The sequence below is a fragment of the Octopus sinensis genome, unplaced genomic scaffold, assembly GCF_006345805.1.
Source record: "Octopus sinensis unplaced genomic scaffold, ASM634580v1 Contig02395, whole genome shotgun sequence".
NCBI classification, from domain to species: domain Eukaryota; kingdom Metazoa; phylum Mollusca; class Cephalopoda; order Octopoda; family Octopodidae; genus Octopus; species Octopus sinensis.
In genome coordinates this window covers 1-14,937 of record NW_021825646.1, presented here as the reverse complement: position 1 = coordinate 14,937, position 14,937 = coordinate 1, and the positions used below count along the sequence as shown (strand labels likewise).

General features: G+C 30.3%; 1 protein-coding gene across 1 annotated transcript; it reads left to right on the top strand.

Annotated features, from left to right (window-relative positions):
- The first annotated feature begins 6 nt into the window (after window positions 1-6).
- On the top strand, window positions 7-2,714 carry LOC115227251 (transcription factor Sox-14). Its single transcript, XM_029798140.2, has one exon. It carries the CDS (start codon window positions 1,464-1,466, stop codon window positions 2,163-2,165), a length of 702 nt encoding a protein of 233 aa, XP_029654000.1. The 5' UTR covers window positions 7-1,463; the 3' UTR covers window positions 2,166-2,714.
- The last annotated feature ends 12,223 nt before the right edge of the window (window positions 2,715-14,937 follow it).

The following is a 14,937-nucleotide window of genomic DNA, read 5'->3' as shown; positions in this document are numbered from 1 at the left end:
CTGTGATTCTGTGCATTCACAGATATAAATATATGTTTATATATTGACTGTACCTTCATGCCAACCAAGAAATGACGCACCAACAAAAAACGAAAATACAAAGTTAAATAATACGTCTATTGGACTCTAAAGATGGATCTTACCAAAGTGAAGAAAAATTCACCGAACTGGATTCTTTAAAATTCTAAATCTAAAAAAAAAAAAAGCTAACAAAAAACGTCAGTTTTCCTTTCAAGTGGATCACTGAGATTCGAACTACCAACCTTTTCTATTACCTGTCTTCCGACGGCGTATGACTCTAAGCACGCAAGTAAGAAATTGCTTAATTTCAAACGGTTATTTTACACCTGATGTCTTTTGAGTCAAGGATATATAATTTTACATATATAAATATTAACGGAGGTAATTGTGAATTTTTAAGCAGTTTAACTTTATTGTAAACAACCATCAAACAGGCTACACGAAAAAATTATAAAACAAAGAAATATATTTACTTACTTCCCACTTATTGGTGACAGCAAATACTATACATATATATATTTTATACATATAAAATTTATATATATATATATATTGGCTTCTCAATCAAAGCACACAGTTACAGTAAATATATACATTTCATTATTTAGACCATTCATTTATACACTTTCAAAAATAGTGTTGGATAAACAGACATATATTTATATATAGCAACTTAAACTTTCTACAATAAAACATCGAGCCTGAATACAAACAAAGCTGTAAAAAGACCTTAGGTCCCCATAAAAAAAAATTATAAATTCGTATCTATAATATATAAATAATATATATTACCAAGAGGACGAATCGGAAGCCACGCACTAGTTGTTGCTATCAATTACGGATAAACCCAATGTTTTCTATATAATGATATAGTTATAATAATAAGAATTACTCAGCACCTAGTCACATAGCTGCTGCTATTGCTGCTACCTCTCCATTCAGTCCACTCCTCCTGAATATTTTCATTCTTTCTATATTTTTTCCTTCAACATATATTTCAGTGTCCGTGTGTTTCTTTCTGAGTACACACGCCTTTACAAATATATTTATATACATACACATCGTGATTATAAATACCGAGAGGATTGTATATGCCCATTGCTATTGAGCATATAGATATAACAATCACACCGCTTTGGTATGTATAGTCATTTTTGACTCATTGATTAGCCTATCTATTTCTATCTCTTTCTGTCTGTCACTTTTCTTGTCTTTCTCTTTCTCTCTCAGTTTTACTGAGTGAGATTTTGATTGCGTGACTTTCTAACTATTTAAATATTTATTTATTTAATCCATTTCCTTGTGAGAGCGTCTACCCCCAAACTTTCACCGTGGCTAACTTACGACACGATCCGCACTACCTGGAGGTAGAAAGGTTGACTTCTCCAGATTTACATCATTCAACCATCACCACGGAGTTGTCAACACCCGATCACTTTAACATGTCTAAGCCGCAGGCTGAACATGTTAAGCGGCCCATGAATGCCTTCATGGTTTGGTCCAGGGGCCAACGTCGAAAAATGGCTCAAGAAAATCCGAAAATGCATAATTCTGAAATTAGCAAAAGACTCGGTGCTGAATGGAAGTTACTATCCGAAGAAGAGAAACGCCCTTTTATCGACGAAGCAAAACGCTTAAGGGCCTTACACATGAAGGAACATCCAGATTACAAATACCGACCACGTAGGAAACCTAAATCTTTACTTAAAAAAGATAACAAATATGCTTTCCCAATTCCTGTCTTGCCAGGAATGAATACATTTGGGGCAGTGCCGTCATTTTCACCTGGTTCACAGGACTCGTTACTTGCATCGAATTTCGGGGAAAAGGCGCGCGCTTTCCTACCACCCACGTCCACGACACATGCACTTTATTCCCATCTGGCAGAAAATGCAAAAATGGACAGCCCTTTGAACATTAGACCTCACGAACTCAATGGAGCAAGTGGTCTCTATTCCCCTTACATGACATCACACTCCTCCCTCGGTAGTCTTCCCCCGGCTGCACATACGCATTCTGGTCTCACCGGACAATATTTGTTACCATGCTGCCCACCACCTTACATGCCATCTCAGGACTTACATAGACCAGTGGCGTATGTATTGGTCAAGCCGGAAGACCACTATCGCCACACAGTAATATAGAAATATTTTAATGGATGGATTATTATTATTATAAAGTAATTTCTCTATATATAAAAAGAAAAAAAATCTATGTATAATTTTGTTTTCATTATTTTTATTATCATTAATATTATCAATGCATATGTAAGAAATGATTATTAATACTTATTAATTAATTAATTATTATTATTGAAAGATAATGAGACATTTATGTCAAACAACAGAACTTGATTTAAAGGTTTCTCTTTCAGCTTGAGAAAGTGAACGCAAAACAAACAGTAACATTGAAAAAAAAATTATATATATATATGTATATATATATGTGTGTGTATATATATATATATATATATATATATATAATGAAAATGAAGAATATTTGTTGCTTTGTAAATTAACAAGCAACTCTAAATGCAAAACACCATTTCTTTATTTTTTATTTTATTTATTTCTCTTCCCTATCCCAGCTCAAATCAATCAACTTCTGCTCAGTTTCCCGCTGAGTTAACAAAAATGTCCCTTTTTTCTTTTCTTCATAAAATTGAATGAAAGAAGAAAAAAATATTTGAAAAAGAAAAAAATTAGCTTTTGTTTATTCATTTCATAATTGCTGTTGTTTAATATATATTGTCTTTATATATTTTTCATTTTTCCTTAATATATTATTGTTGTTTTTTAAGAAGCTACAAGATATAAAGTGATGTATTGATTTCTTCCATAGGCACCGAATCAATTTGTTTAAACAGGCGTAGGTCGACCGGAGCAAAATTATATTTTATCGTCACCTAAGTGAGATGAAAGTCAACCACTCTCTGGGTTTGAACTTTTGAACCGAGTCGACTGAAATTTGAATTACAAAAACAAAAACATCCTCTAGCTGGTAGGGATTGTCAAAACGGTGGTACGGTTGGTTAAATATGAATAATAGAACTTAAAATTTGTTTGTAAAGCTTCTGTGGTCAACTTTATTAACATTTTTATTCCAGCATGGGGAGATGTTGCAACGAAAAAGAACACACACTCCCACTATACATACATATATATATATATATATACTGTTGTGTTTGGGGAGAGTCATTTTCTTTTTGTGTCTTACAATTTAACACACTCACCGGTTAAATTTCCACTTATTTCTTATATTTATTTTTATAAGAAATAAGTGGAAATTTTACCGGTGAGTGTGTTACATAATAAGGCACAAAAAGAAAAGGACTCCCTCCGGACACAACAGAATATGCTTCAACAAACGAACTCACATAAAGAATCTTGCAAACCAAATCCAAAAACGGAATGTATATATATAAAATTCAACTTACGTTGAAAGTCAACAAAGCTTGCTTTAGAAACTTTGAGATGTATACAGATTATTTTATTCCCAATATGTATATATATATACACACACACATGTTGTTAGCTATATGCACCTTTCACTTGAAAATAAAACAAATGGTTTTGTCGGAAATTATTTTAAAACGTGAAGTATCGTTGATATTAATTATACATGAGTCTAAGCAATATTAGAATCATGTGACACTAGCACATGTTGGTATGCAATTAAAGGGTACTAATTAATTTTACAATAGGATTGATCACTGCTATTGTTGAATTTCAAGGTAGTATCAAGGGTGGAGAGGGTGTAATCGATGGAATCGGCCCGGTTACTTTTGTTTTGTTAGCGATCCAGTGGAGTTTGAACTCACAGTATGGACTTATAAAATAATATTGATAAGAATTGGCAATGATTTCCTACATAAACACAAGGCCGAGAATTATCGGGGAGATATGTATAGGTGGTTTAATTGGTTTTCTTATATATTTTGAGCGTTTATCTTAAGCGATATTCGATGGTGGGGAAGCAAAAAATTTAAATTATAGCAATCAAAGAAACGCGTGTCACAAATTAATTTGTTTGTTAAAAAATAAAATGTATATAAATGCATGGCTTTTTGTGTGTGTGTTTGCACATACGGAGGGACTTTCACAGCTATTTTACGACGTGAAATGGGATTGTTTTCGGAACCCAGCTGAGAGCGGGAAGGGGGAAGGGCTTTCTCACATCAAAAATTCACCCCCTCCCCCTTGATCCCAAAGCATTGGTCCGGGTCACGGATTGATGCATTGTTTGAAACCCCATCCTACTTGCATACGGCCCTATGTACGTGTCTGTACAGGCAAACATGCAAGCGACAACTTTCAATTCAAAGCTACCCCGTTTCGGGAGATGTATTTTTCGCTGAAGGTATACGTTATACAGCATGGTTTTTAGCCATCCATGACCTGTAAAATTGAATACACCAAACAAATATAAATGTTTGACTTGTTAGTCTCATTCACTACTATCGTGATAACCAATCTTCTTCAATAATTTTTTCCTTAGCTATTCGATGTTAAAGCGAATTCCTATTTTATTCATATGGCGCCTCTTAGCCATTCTTAGGAATTTTATAAAAATATAATTAAAATATTTTATGTATTGTAGAAGTATAATTTATTACAGATAAATCTTAACTAAATTTTATATGAGTCTCACCCCAAATATCATATGGGGCCCGATGGAGAATCAGTACACTAAATTAAGAGATATTCGAAGGGGTCGTACGAATTGCTAGTAATTGCAGTGACATTCCCTCATACCGGAGTCTACCGTCTTTTCAAATAGAATGGAAAAAATGGATGGTTAACATTAAACGTACATGAGGGTTATGAACGAATCACCTTTGATCAAACATCAGAGCTATCTTGGGGGTCAAAGTACACTAAAAATAATTGATTAATAGGCAAAATCACATCTTGGCATATGGGTACAGTTTGTTAAATCAGCGCTAAAATTTGACAAGTATTTATATATTCAACCTTCAGATAGATGGATGGAAAAATCGTCGGAGCTGAATGAAGTTTACAAGCTAAGAAACAAAGATACAACAAAAAAAAAAAAGGAAAAAAATCAATCCGCATCCGATGCATTTTCTTCAATTGAGGAGTGACATTTGTGTCTCCACAGCGCTACTAATGTGGAGCTAATAATATTTAACCAAAAGGGTACATCTAAAATAATAGAAGAGTGAGAACTGAAGTGAAGAGATTAAATACAGAAGTATAACAGGCTTGAAGCGAATTACCTTGTATGACTAAAGATGATACTGAGGGAATTTACTTATGACGAATTCAGAAGAGTTGTGCATACAAGGTTAATGATGGTTCAATGTTGCATTAAGTCCTCTACACGGTTAAGTAAGATGTAAGTATATAATGCCGACAGATGTGTAAGTTTATGTATCATACCTGTTATCTGTCTAGATATGCTTGAACATAGGTGTATACATGTAGGCGTATATATTTGTACATTTATATGCTTATATATATATATATATATATATATAGATAACCAGAATTAACTACGGTATTAAATGGAGTCGTATGAGACGATCGTACTGCATTACCTCTGGATATCCTTGTTGCTTATTTTGATTTTAATCACTTTATTTTAAAATTTTTAAATACCATACTTAATTCTGGTACCTCAACTTAAGTACTATATTCATCTGAATCTAAATTATATAGATTGATATATATATATATATATATATTTTCAAGCGTGATAAGATGTTTATACATGATTTTACACGTACGGAAAATTACAGGTGTGTACACATGAATATGTATATATTTTTCACATTAAATATGGATACATACTCAGATGCAAACATAAAAGACAGCATATGCAACATGTTTGTGTGTGTGTGTGTGTACAGTCACAAATGTATGTATATAAAGAAATAGCTGTAACTTTATACTGAACTTAAAATATTTTTCAAATACTATATATCTATGGGTAATTTATAAAAATATATAATTTATACCAAGATGCAATTTTATATAAAGTATCAGATATGATTGAGTCCTTAAGAAAACTGTTTCTTAACCACGTGGTTCCTTGTTTGTTTCATATAGATAAATCTCACCTATAATGGGTAGGTTTTACACAAGCGGGACGGTGCACATTTCTTTAAATCTCTCTATATCTCTCTCTCTCTCTCTGTATATATATATATGCAGGAGGGATGTGTGAGAACTTTTTAACCTTGAAGTCTTGTACCTTCATCAGAAGATTTATATAATATTTTGCTTGTTGAGGCTCAAGAATTTTCATACACACCTCGTGTATACATATAAAATGAGTGTGTACGTACACCTACAATGTAGTTCATCAAGCACCGATGTTAAATCAAAAATGGTAACCGAGGAAAGAGGTGAAATATAAAAATAAGAGTGATGAGCTATACGGTATCTGAAGAGGGCCACATGCATGTCCGAATGCTGATAATTAATTAACACTAGAATGAATATATATGCAAAAAGAGCGTGTACACACTGGTATAATGAAATATATCAAAGCAGTAAACTTATGATAAAATCATATACATAAATATATAGGTTTGGTGAAGTAGACAGAAATAGAACTCAATACATGAGTGTATGTATGTATATATTTTATTTAAATTTAGCAGAAGCAACACAGTCACTCAAATGCTAAGAGCTTCGTGCATTGGATCTTACTAAACTTATATAAATATAATACTAAGTACATATATAGAGAGTGTGTGTGTGGTAATGGCGTATATATGAGATACATATACGGCACTTATGTATATATTATAACGCAGTGTGATTCAAGTATATTAATTGAATGTATATACTTTTATGCATATATATGTATGTATATATATATATACATATATGAATATGTGTATATATATACATAACTATGTGTATATATATACATATATATGTATATATATACATAACTATGTGTATATATATGTATATATATACATATAATATGTTATATATACATATATATGTATATATATATATATACATATATATGTGTATATATATGTATATATAATATACAAATATATATATATACACATATATATATATGTATATATATGTATTATATATATATCCATATATATGTGTATATATGTCATATATATATATATACAAATATATATATATATACACATATATATATATATTATATGTAGCCTTTCATATACATCGTTCACACATCTACAGATTAGAAAAATCTATAGATATATGATATATATATATATATATATATATATATATATATTATATATACAGATATACACACACACATTATTGAGTGTGCGTCTATATACAGAACAAACATATATGTTAAAACTTATGTTTTATTACATACACACACACACATATATATATAATGTACATATATACATATTTAAAATATTCTAGCTGAAAAATGAAGATGTCTCAATGTGGATTTCATACTTTCCGCAACTTATATACAGTAAAATAATTTCGGAGTCACTTCCAGCTCTGTTATTGTCTAATATCCATGCGTATATACACACGCAAAAACATATTTATATATGTAATACAGATTAACATTTGTCTTTCCAATTTAGAATGGATTAGATTGTAACTTGTTCCTGGCAGCATCTTCCAAGTCGATCTTCTTTCTGCCACTGATACTTATCTGTTTCTTAAGAGGAAAAATCGTATTACACAGGCTTTCGAAATTGCAGAGAGGTCGGAAATATCGACTAAAATGACTATAGACATAATCAAATTTTCGCTGAAGATAAGCAGTGGGACTTCAACAATCGGACATAGAAACACACATGAATACATATGGAAGTTTTAATATACACTCGCGTATATATATATATATATATATATTATATATATATATATGTATGTAGTAATATGTCAATGTGCTTTGTATAGTGTCACTTTTCCAAGCTCAAAAGATTATTAGCCGTTCCGGAGATGAAGCTGTTATCGATGGCCCGTGGGTCTTCGATGAAAAATTATTGTTCCAATCGTAGATTCATCTAAATCAAAATCCATAAAGTTTCCTGCTTATTTTTGTTCATAATACAAAGCAGTAATAATAATTTTATTTTCTTACATTCTCTTTTATTTGGTAAATTAAATGCAAGAAAATTCAGTCTATTTCTACAGGAATACGCTAATGAAAGGATTAATCACACAAATATACTGATGCCTACGACAAGAACACCTTCCCCCATTATAAATATATATATATATATATATATATATAATATATATATATATATATATATATATATATATATATATATATATATATAGATATATCAATCATATATATATATATATATATATATATAATTATGTGTGTGTTTATGAATGTACGGCCCATATCATATGGAAAATCCGATAGATGAGGAGTTCACATCAGCCACAGGGAATTTCAAATATATTCACCATAAATTTATTGTTCTTGTTTGTTTCCCACAAATTAGACAGCTGACGGAGGATCCATTTTCACTGCCCCTCCACCACGGAACTTGCTACCCCCATGTATATATATGCGTGTGTGTGTGTGTCTATATTTATAAGGTATATGCCTGTGAGACCGATGTTTTTAGGTAATATTTAGAATGCTTATACAATTGATAATTGTAATATAAGTAAAATGTGTGACTTAATACATATACGTCTGCATGTAACCCTTTGTACGTGCATTTATAGTGTGTGTGTACACGTTTGTAGGTATGCTTGTACATGAGTATGTATATTTATTACATATCTTTGTCTGCACAAGCACATGTGAATATTTGTATGTGCATGTATGGACATCGATATATCGTACAAAGCATATTAGAAAATTTTATGAAGGGTACATGTATATATATATATATTATATATATATATATATATATAAGATAACAATTCCATCATTTCTTCTAAATTCATTTATATATATATGAAAGAGAAAATGCGTTCACAATGCTGGGTGGTTGTAAAAATATATATTTATTTACATATCACATATTAATTTCCTCATATTAGTGCTTTCAACTACTCCTGTAGTTTCATCAGAAATGTCTGATGAAACTACAGGAGTAGATGAAAGCGCTAATATGAAGAAATAATATGTGATATGTAAATAATAAATATATTTTTACAACCATCCAGCATTCTGAACACCTTTTTTCTTTCATATGTATTAAATCTGTACATCACCCCCAACATCTAATATATATATATATATATATATATATATAATATTATATAATATTATATATATTTATTCAACTTCATTTCTATATATACTTATATATATATATATATATATATATATATATATAAATGATGTATGTATGCCTTCATAACTCTACATGTGTGTTCTTGTATTTAATGTTTTGCGCTTCTGTTAAAAAAAATGACTCATACTTTTTCAATGAGATGTTATTCTTGCTAATATCATTAATAAGTTTCATTAAACATACCTCTTAATGAACGATGTTTTATTCATGTAAACATTGATGTTATTTATTGAATAACGCTGCCCAGATCATCTTCAGTTATCGACATAGGAATCTTTATTTTTATATTATTTTGGTTATTATGTATTATTTTACATTATATATCATCACTTTGTTTATGTTTGTTTTTGTTATATAACGTGGGGTGTATATGGTATGTGTTGAAGTTATCATTTCTTGTGAACGAATCTGGATGCACGTGTTTACAAAAACGAACATCTTAAACATACAGCCATGCCTGGAAGACAAATATTTATCGAGTGCCCTTAATACGATTGAAAAGTCAATAATAGTTTGACATTTCCTGATCCGAGACAACCATGAAAGCGGTTCTAGGTGACCATATCACAGAACAAGTGGTCTTTCATGTCGTCCAGCATTTCTCCCTCTCCCTCTTTCTCTCTCTCTCTCTCTGGCAAACTCTTGCATATTTTGGCATAGCATATACAGGCGACATTTTGGTTTTTCTATGCATGTATGTATGCATCTATCTATCTATCTATATATATATATATATATATATGATAGTGAGCGTGCATCTATATATATATATTATATATATATACATATATAAATTTGTGTATTTGCATGTATTCGTAATGTACAAATATGCTTATACACACACACTTGCATATATATATATATGGACGTATTATATAATTGTGTGAGTATATACATGTATATATATATATATATATATATATATATATATATATATATATAAATCCTTAAATCCTTAAAAAAAAAATATATATATACATGTATTATATATTTGAGTATATACATATGTATATATATATACATGTATACATATATGTATATATATATATTGTTTAAACTTATATAATTGCATATGTATGTATAGCTAGTATTATTTGTATATACTTATATATATATATTTGTCCATATATGACATATTTACATATATGTATAACTGTAGTACAGTTTTATATATTTGTATTTGTGTGTGTATAATTTGTATCTATAAATGTGCATGTTTTCATATACTTATCTAAACACATACCTTCTAATGCGCACAAAACGTATTTTAAAAAATTTAGTGAAGAGGATTATAAAACTAAAATGTTGAAATTATAATCAGACATTCAGAAGCATCGTGTGTGTCGTTGGCTGTCAAGCAGATATCTCCAAATTTTCGCATATGCGATTGTATATAATATAAACTTTTACTTCATTCATGTTTCATATCTGTTGACTTCCTATTCGAATTAGAGATTATATATGTATATACATATATATATATATATATATATATATATATATATATATATATGCATACATATGTATATTTGTTGTAATATATATATGTATAATTTCTATATATATATATATATATATATATATGATTGATTGATTGATTCTGTTTCAGCTTATGAGCTGTGCCATGCTGGGGCACCGCCATTTGCTGGGGCATCGCCATATATATATATATATATATATTATATATATTATACATAATACACACACATACATATGTATGTATATGTTCATGTATACAGATACAGATTATAAATTTAAATAATCAGAAAATGGAGAAAACATTAGATCAACAAACTGACAAATTTTATATAAAGATATATATATATATATATATGTGTGTGTATGTATAAAGATATATATAGATATAAATATATGTATATATCCATATATATTATTCAAAGAAATTCCAACTCTGTTTTTTATGTTTTATTTATATTCTTTATAATATTAATGTAGAATATAGAATGGCGGTGCCCCAGCATGGCCACAGCTCATGAGATGAAACTAGAATCAATCAATATAGTATAAATAATATGTATATGGTAAAATGAAATGAAGTATTGTCTTATTGAATAGATGAAATGTTGAATATAAAATATTAAGGGACTAGTATACTTTCTTGCATTAATGCAGTCTTCAAGTTCCCCAGGTTGTGACAGGAGTGTTTCAACTGTGAAACACTCAAAAATATGGTATATATATATATATATATATATATATATATATATATATATATATATATATATAAAGGTTTTTATTTGTTTAGCAGCATGAATGAGCATCTTAAATAATGTTGTAGCTAATTTTTATGGACCTATGCAATTACTTTGATATCTATTTCCAATTTTCACACGCTGTCTTTCGTGTCACCGCTATATCTATGGATAAAGGCAGAGGCAGTTTTTATTAATTGTTTTTTTATTTTTAAAGATTTCAGGTCGCACTATACAAACATGTTAACATACACAACTGTGTAATGACATGCACTCGCATACATACGTAAAATACATACGTATATAATATATATATTATATATATATATATATATATATATATATATATATGAAAGAAAAAAGGTGTTCAGAATGCTGGATGGTTGTAAAAGTATATTTTTATTTACATATCACATATTATTTCTTCATATTAGCGCTTTTAACTACTACTGTAGTTTCATCAGAAATGTGTTTTTAAAGTTTTGCCTGTATTTATATTATTGGTAAATGAAGTATGTATGTATGTATGTATGTATGTATGTATGTATATACATTAATATATATATATATTTAAACTTCCAAAAAGCTTTTTGACTAGCTGTTTCATACGCATGTAGTTAATATTCGTCAAATGCAGTGGAACTGAACCCATCACCTCGTGGTTGAAAGCAAACGTGTTACCGCCTTAGTTTTTTCTACACCTACATATAGGCATATGTGTGTATGTCTGCGTATTCATACAATAGGTGTATTCATACAAAAGGTGCATGTATACACATGCGCACGCACACTCACACACATACACAGTAAGACCATAGAAGCAAAACAGGATGGAAAAATAGTACTCGAATACCAAAGGCAGAGTAAAATACTAGTTTGTTAAAACCGAACATACTTCTTAAACTGTTAGTGAGAGTTTCACGTGACCGTTCGTCAGACAGTAGAAGTTTGTTTCGGCTTTACTAAAATACTTGTATATATATATATATATATATATATATATATATACATGTATGTATGTATGTATATATGAAGCGTGGGTAATGCATATACGTTTGTAGGTAGGTTCAATCATTTCAACATACACTTTCTTTTGTTAAAACATTCGTTTGCAACTGTAATTGTTAATATTAATTTCGTTCTCTCATTCTTTCCATACAACTTTAATTATCTTCTTTTTTCCCCTTACAACAGGTGATGACAAATGCTTTTATCATTCTTTCAAACATTTATATATCTATTTTATTAATTCTATAAGCACATAAATACACGCAATTATGCAACCAAACAATGCTTATTTAATACATATTGTCTATACAATGTAACATATTTCGGTACTATTTTTGACTGTGTATGTATAAATACAATTATGCTCTTTGTACACATGTGATTAATTGTACATGGCACATGAGTTTGTTTTTTATAATTAATAAGTATTGTTAAGCGAAGTATTGTTAATTTAACCCGCTATGGAAATTCTTTAGATATAATTTTATGCTTCTAATTTGACTAATTACACGTGATTATGTGTTACGTGTTTCCCTCATTCGACTGTGGCCATACTGGGGCATCGGTTTGAATAATTTTTCGGCGACTGTGTTGACCCCAGTAATTTTTTTTTATTTTTTAATCGTGTTGCTTATTGTATCGTTCTGTTTTCTCGAACTGCTAAGTTACGGGGACGTAAACACACTAACACCGGTTTTCAAGTAGTGGTGGCGGTGGTAGTGGACAAACACAGGAACCAAACAGATGCACATTTTTTCCTGTCAAGCTTGTATTAATTTAGTGATTCTTCTCTGGCTTAGAAGTATTTTGACTTCTATTTTTAGCGAAGCAGGTCCTTTTACGCTAGCCTAGTATCTATGAATATGTATATATATATCTTATATATAATCATGAATTTTGCCTATGCGTCTTTTACGCTACCGGCCACTAAGAATAACATCGTTCTTTAACGTATGTATGTATGTATGTATATATGTATGTATGTATGTGCTTTTATTAAAGCTGTAAAATCTTCATAGACTGTAACTCAGAGTTTCACGGTCCGTTCGTTGGTTAGCTGTGATGAATTCTGAATTAAGTGTGTGTTGTGTGTGTGTGTGTGTGTGTGTGTGAGGGTACGACAAGCTTCTTTCAGTTTCCGTCTACCAGATCCATTCACGGGGCTTTGGTCGGACCGAGCCTATAGTAGGAGACATTTGCCCAAAGTTGCCTCGTACTGGGACTGAACCGAAAACCATGTGATTTGGAAACAAGCTTAGCCACACTTGCGCCTATTTATATATCAGTAAATTCCCTAAACAAGAATTTTTTTAAGCAATGGATCATTATTAATCGCTGTGCAGATGAAATTGGTGTGTGTTCAAGAAGCTCACTTTCGAATCAAGTGATTTTGGGTTCAGTTCTGGTGCGCAACACCTTGAGGAAATGTCTCCTGCTATAGCCTTATGAGTAAATTTAGTTTGCGGAAACTCTGTGAAAGCCCGTGAAATATACATATATACATGTATTTATATGTGTATATATATGTGTGTGTGTATTTGCACATATGTATATGCATAAAAGTACATATATATATATATATGTTCATAAATACATATTTGTATGTATATATATATATATATGTTCATAAATACATATTTGTATATATATATATATATATATGTGTGTGTGTGTGCGAGTGAGTGTTTAGATACATGTAGATATATGTGTATTTATATATCTATATTTATCTTTGTATATTTGTGTGTGTGTGTGCTTGTGTTTGTCCCTCACCACTGATTGAAAACCGATGGAATAATAAGTCAGTCTGAATGAAGAAAAACATAAGTACATTCCAGACAATGTCTCGAAATGGCCGCAGTCCAATGACTGAAACATGCAAAAATAAAATAAAAGATTAATAAAAGAGCATATTAAGGAAGTCAGTTAATTGTATTCTAATTGAGTGTCGATAATCTGAGTACATCTCACGAAGTAAATGAAGCAAACGTGTAGAGGCGTACTCGTTTGTCAACCAATTAGTGTATATTGCTTTTTGTTCCGATAAGGGAATATTCAGAAAGTAATATCTTAATTTAGCGTGTTAAATACAACAAAAATTTGTTTAATAATGCTCTCATTTATTTCCGGAGTATAAGGATGTTCACTATTCTTAAGGAGCGTGAGAGCTTGACCTTCTATAAATAGAAGCCAAATGACACTATAATCCTTTTAACTTTAGAAATAGTTACCTTTTATTTTTTTTATGTTTCAGTCATTAGATTACGCCCATACTGGAGCACAGTCTTCAAGAATTTTAGTTGAACGAATCGACGCTACTACTTATATACTTTTTTTTCTTTCAAGCTTGATACTTATTCTATCGTTTTTGCCGAACTGCTAGGTTACGGGAACGTAAGCGCGCTTACACCGGTTCTCAAGCGGTTGTGG

Bases quoted from the DNA above. Each gene is read 5' to 3' on its own strand.
- LOC115227251 (XM_029798140.2), top strand. From the start codon at position 1,464: ATGTCTAAGCCGCAGGCTGAACATGTTAAGCGGCCCATGAATGCCTTC.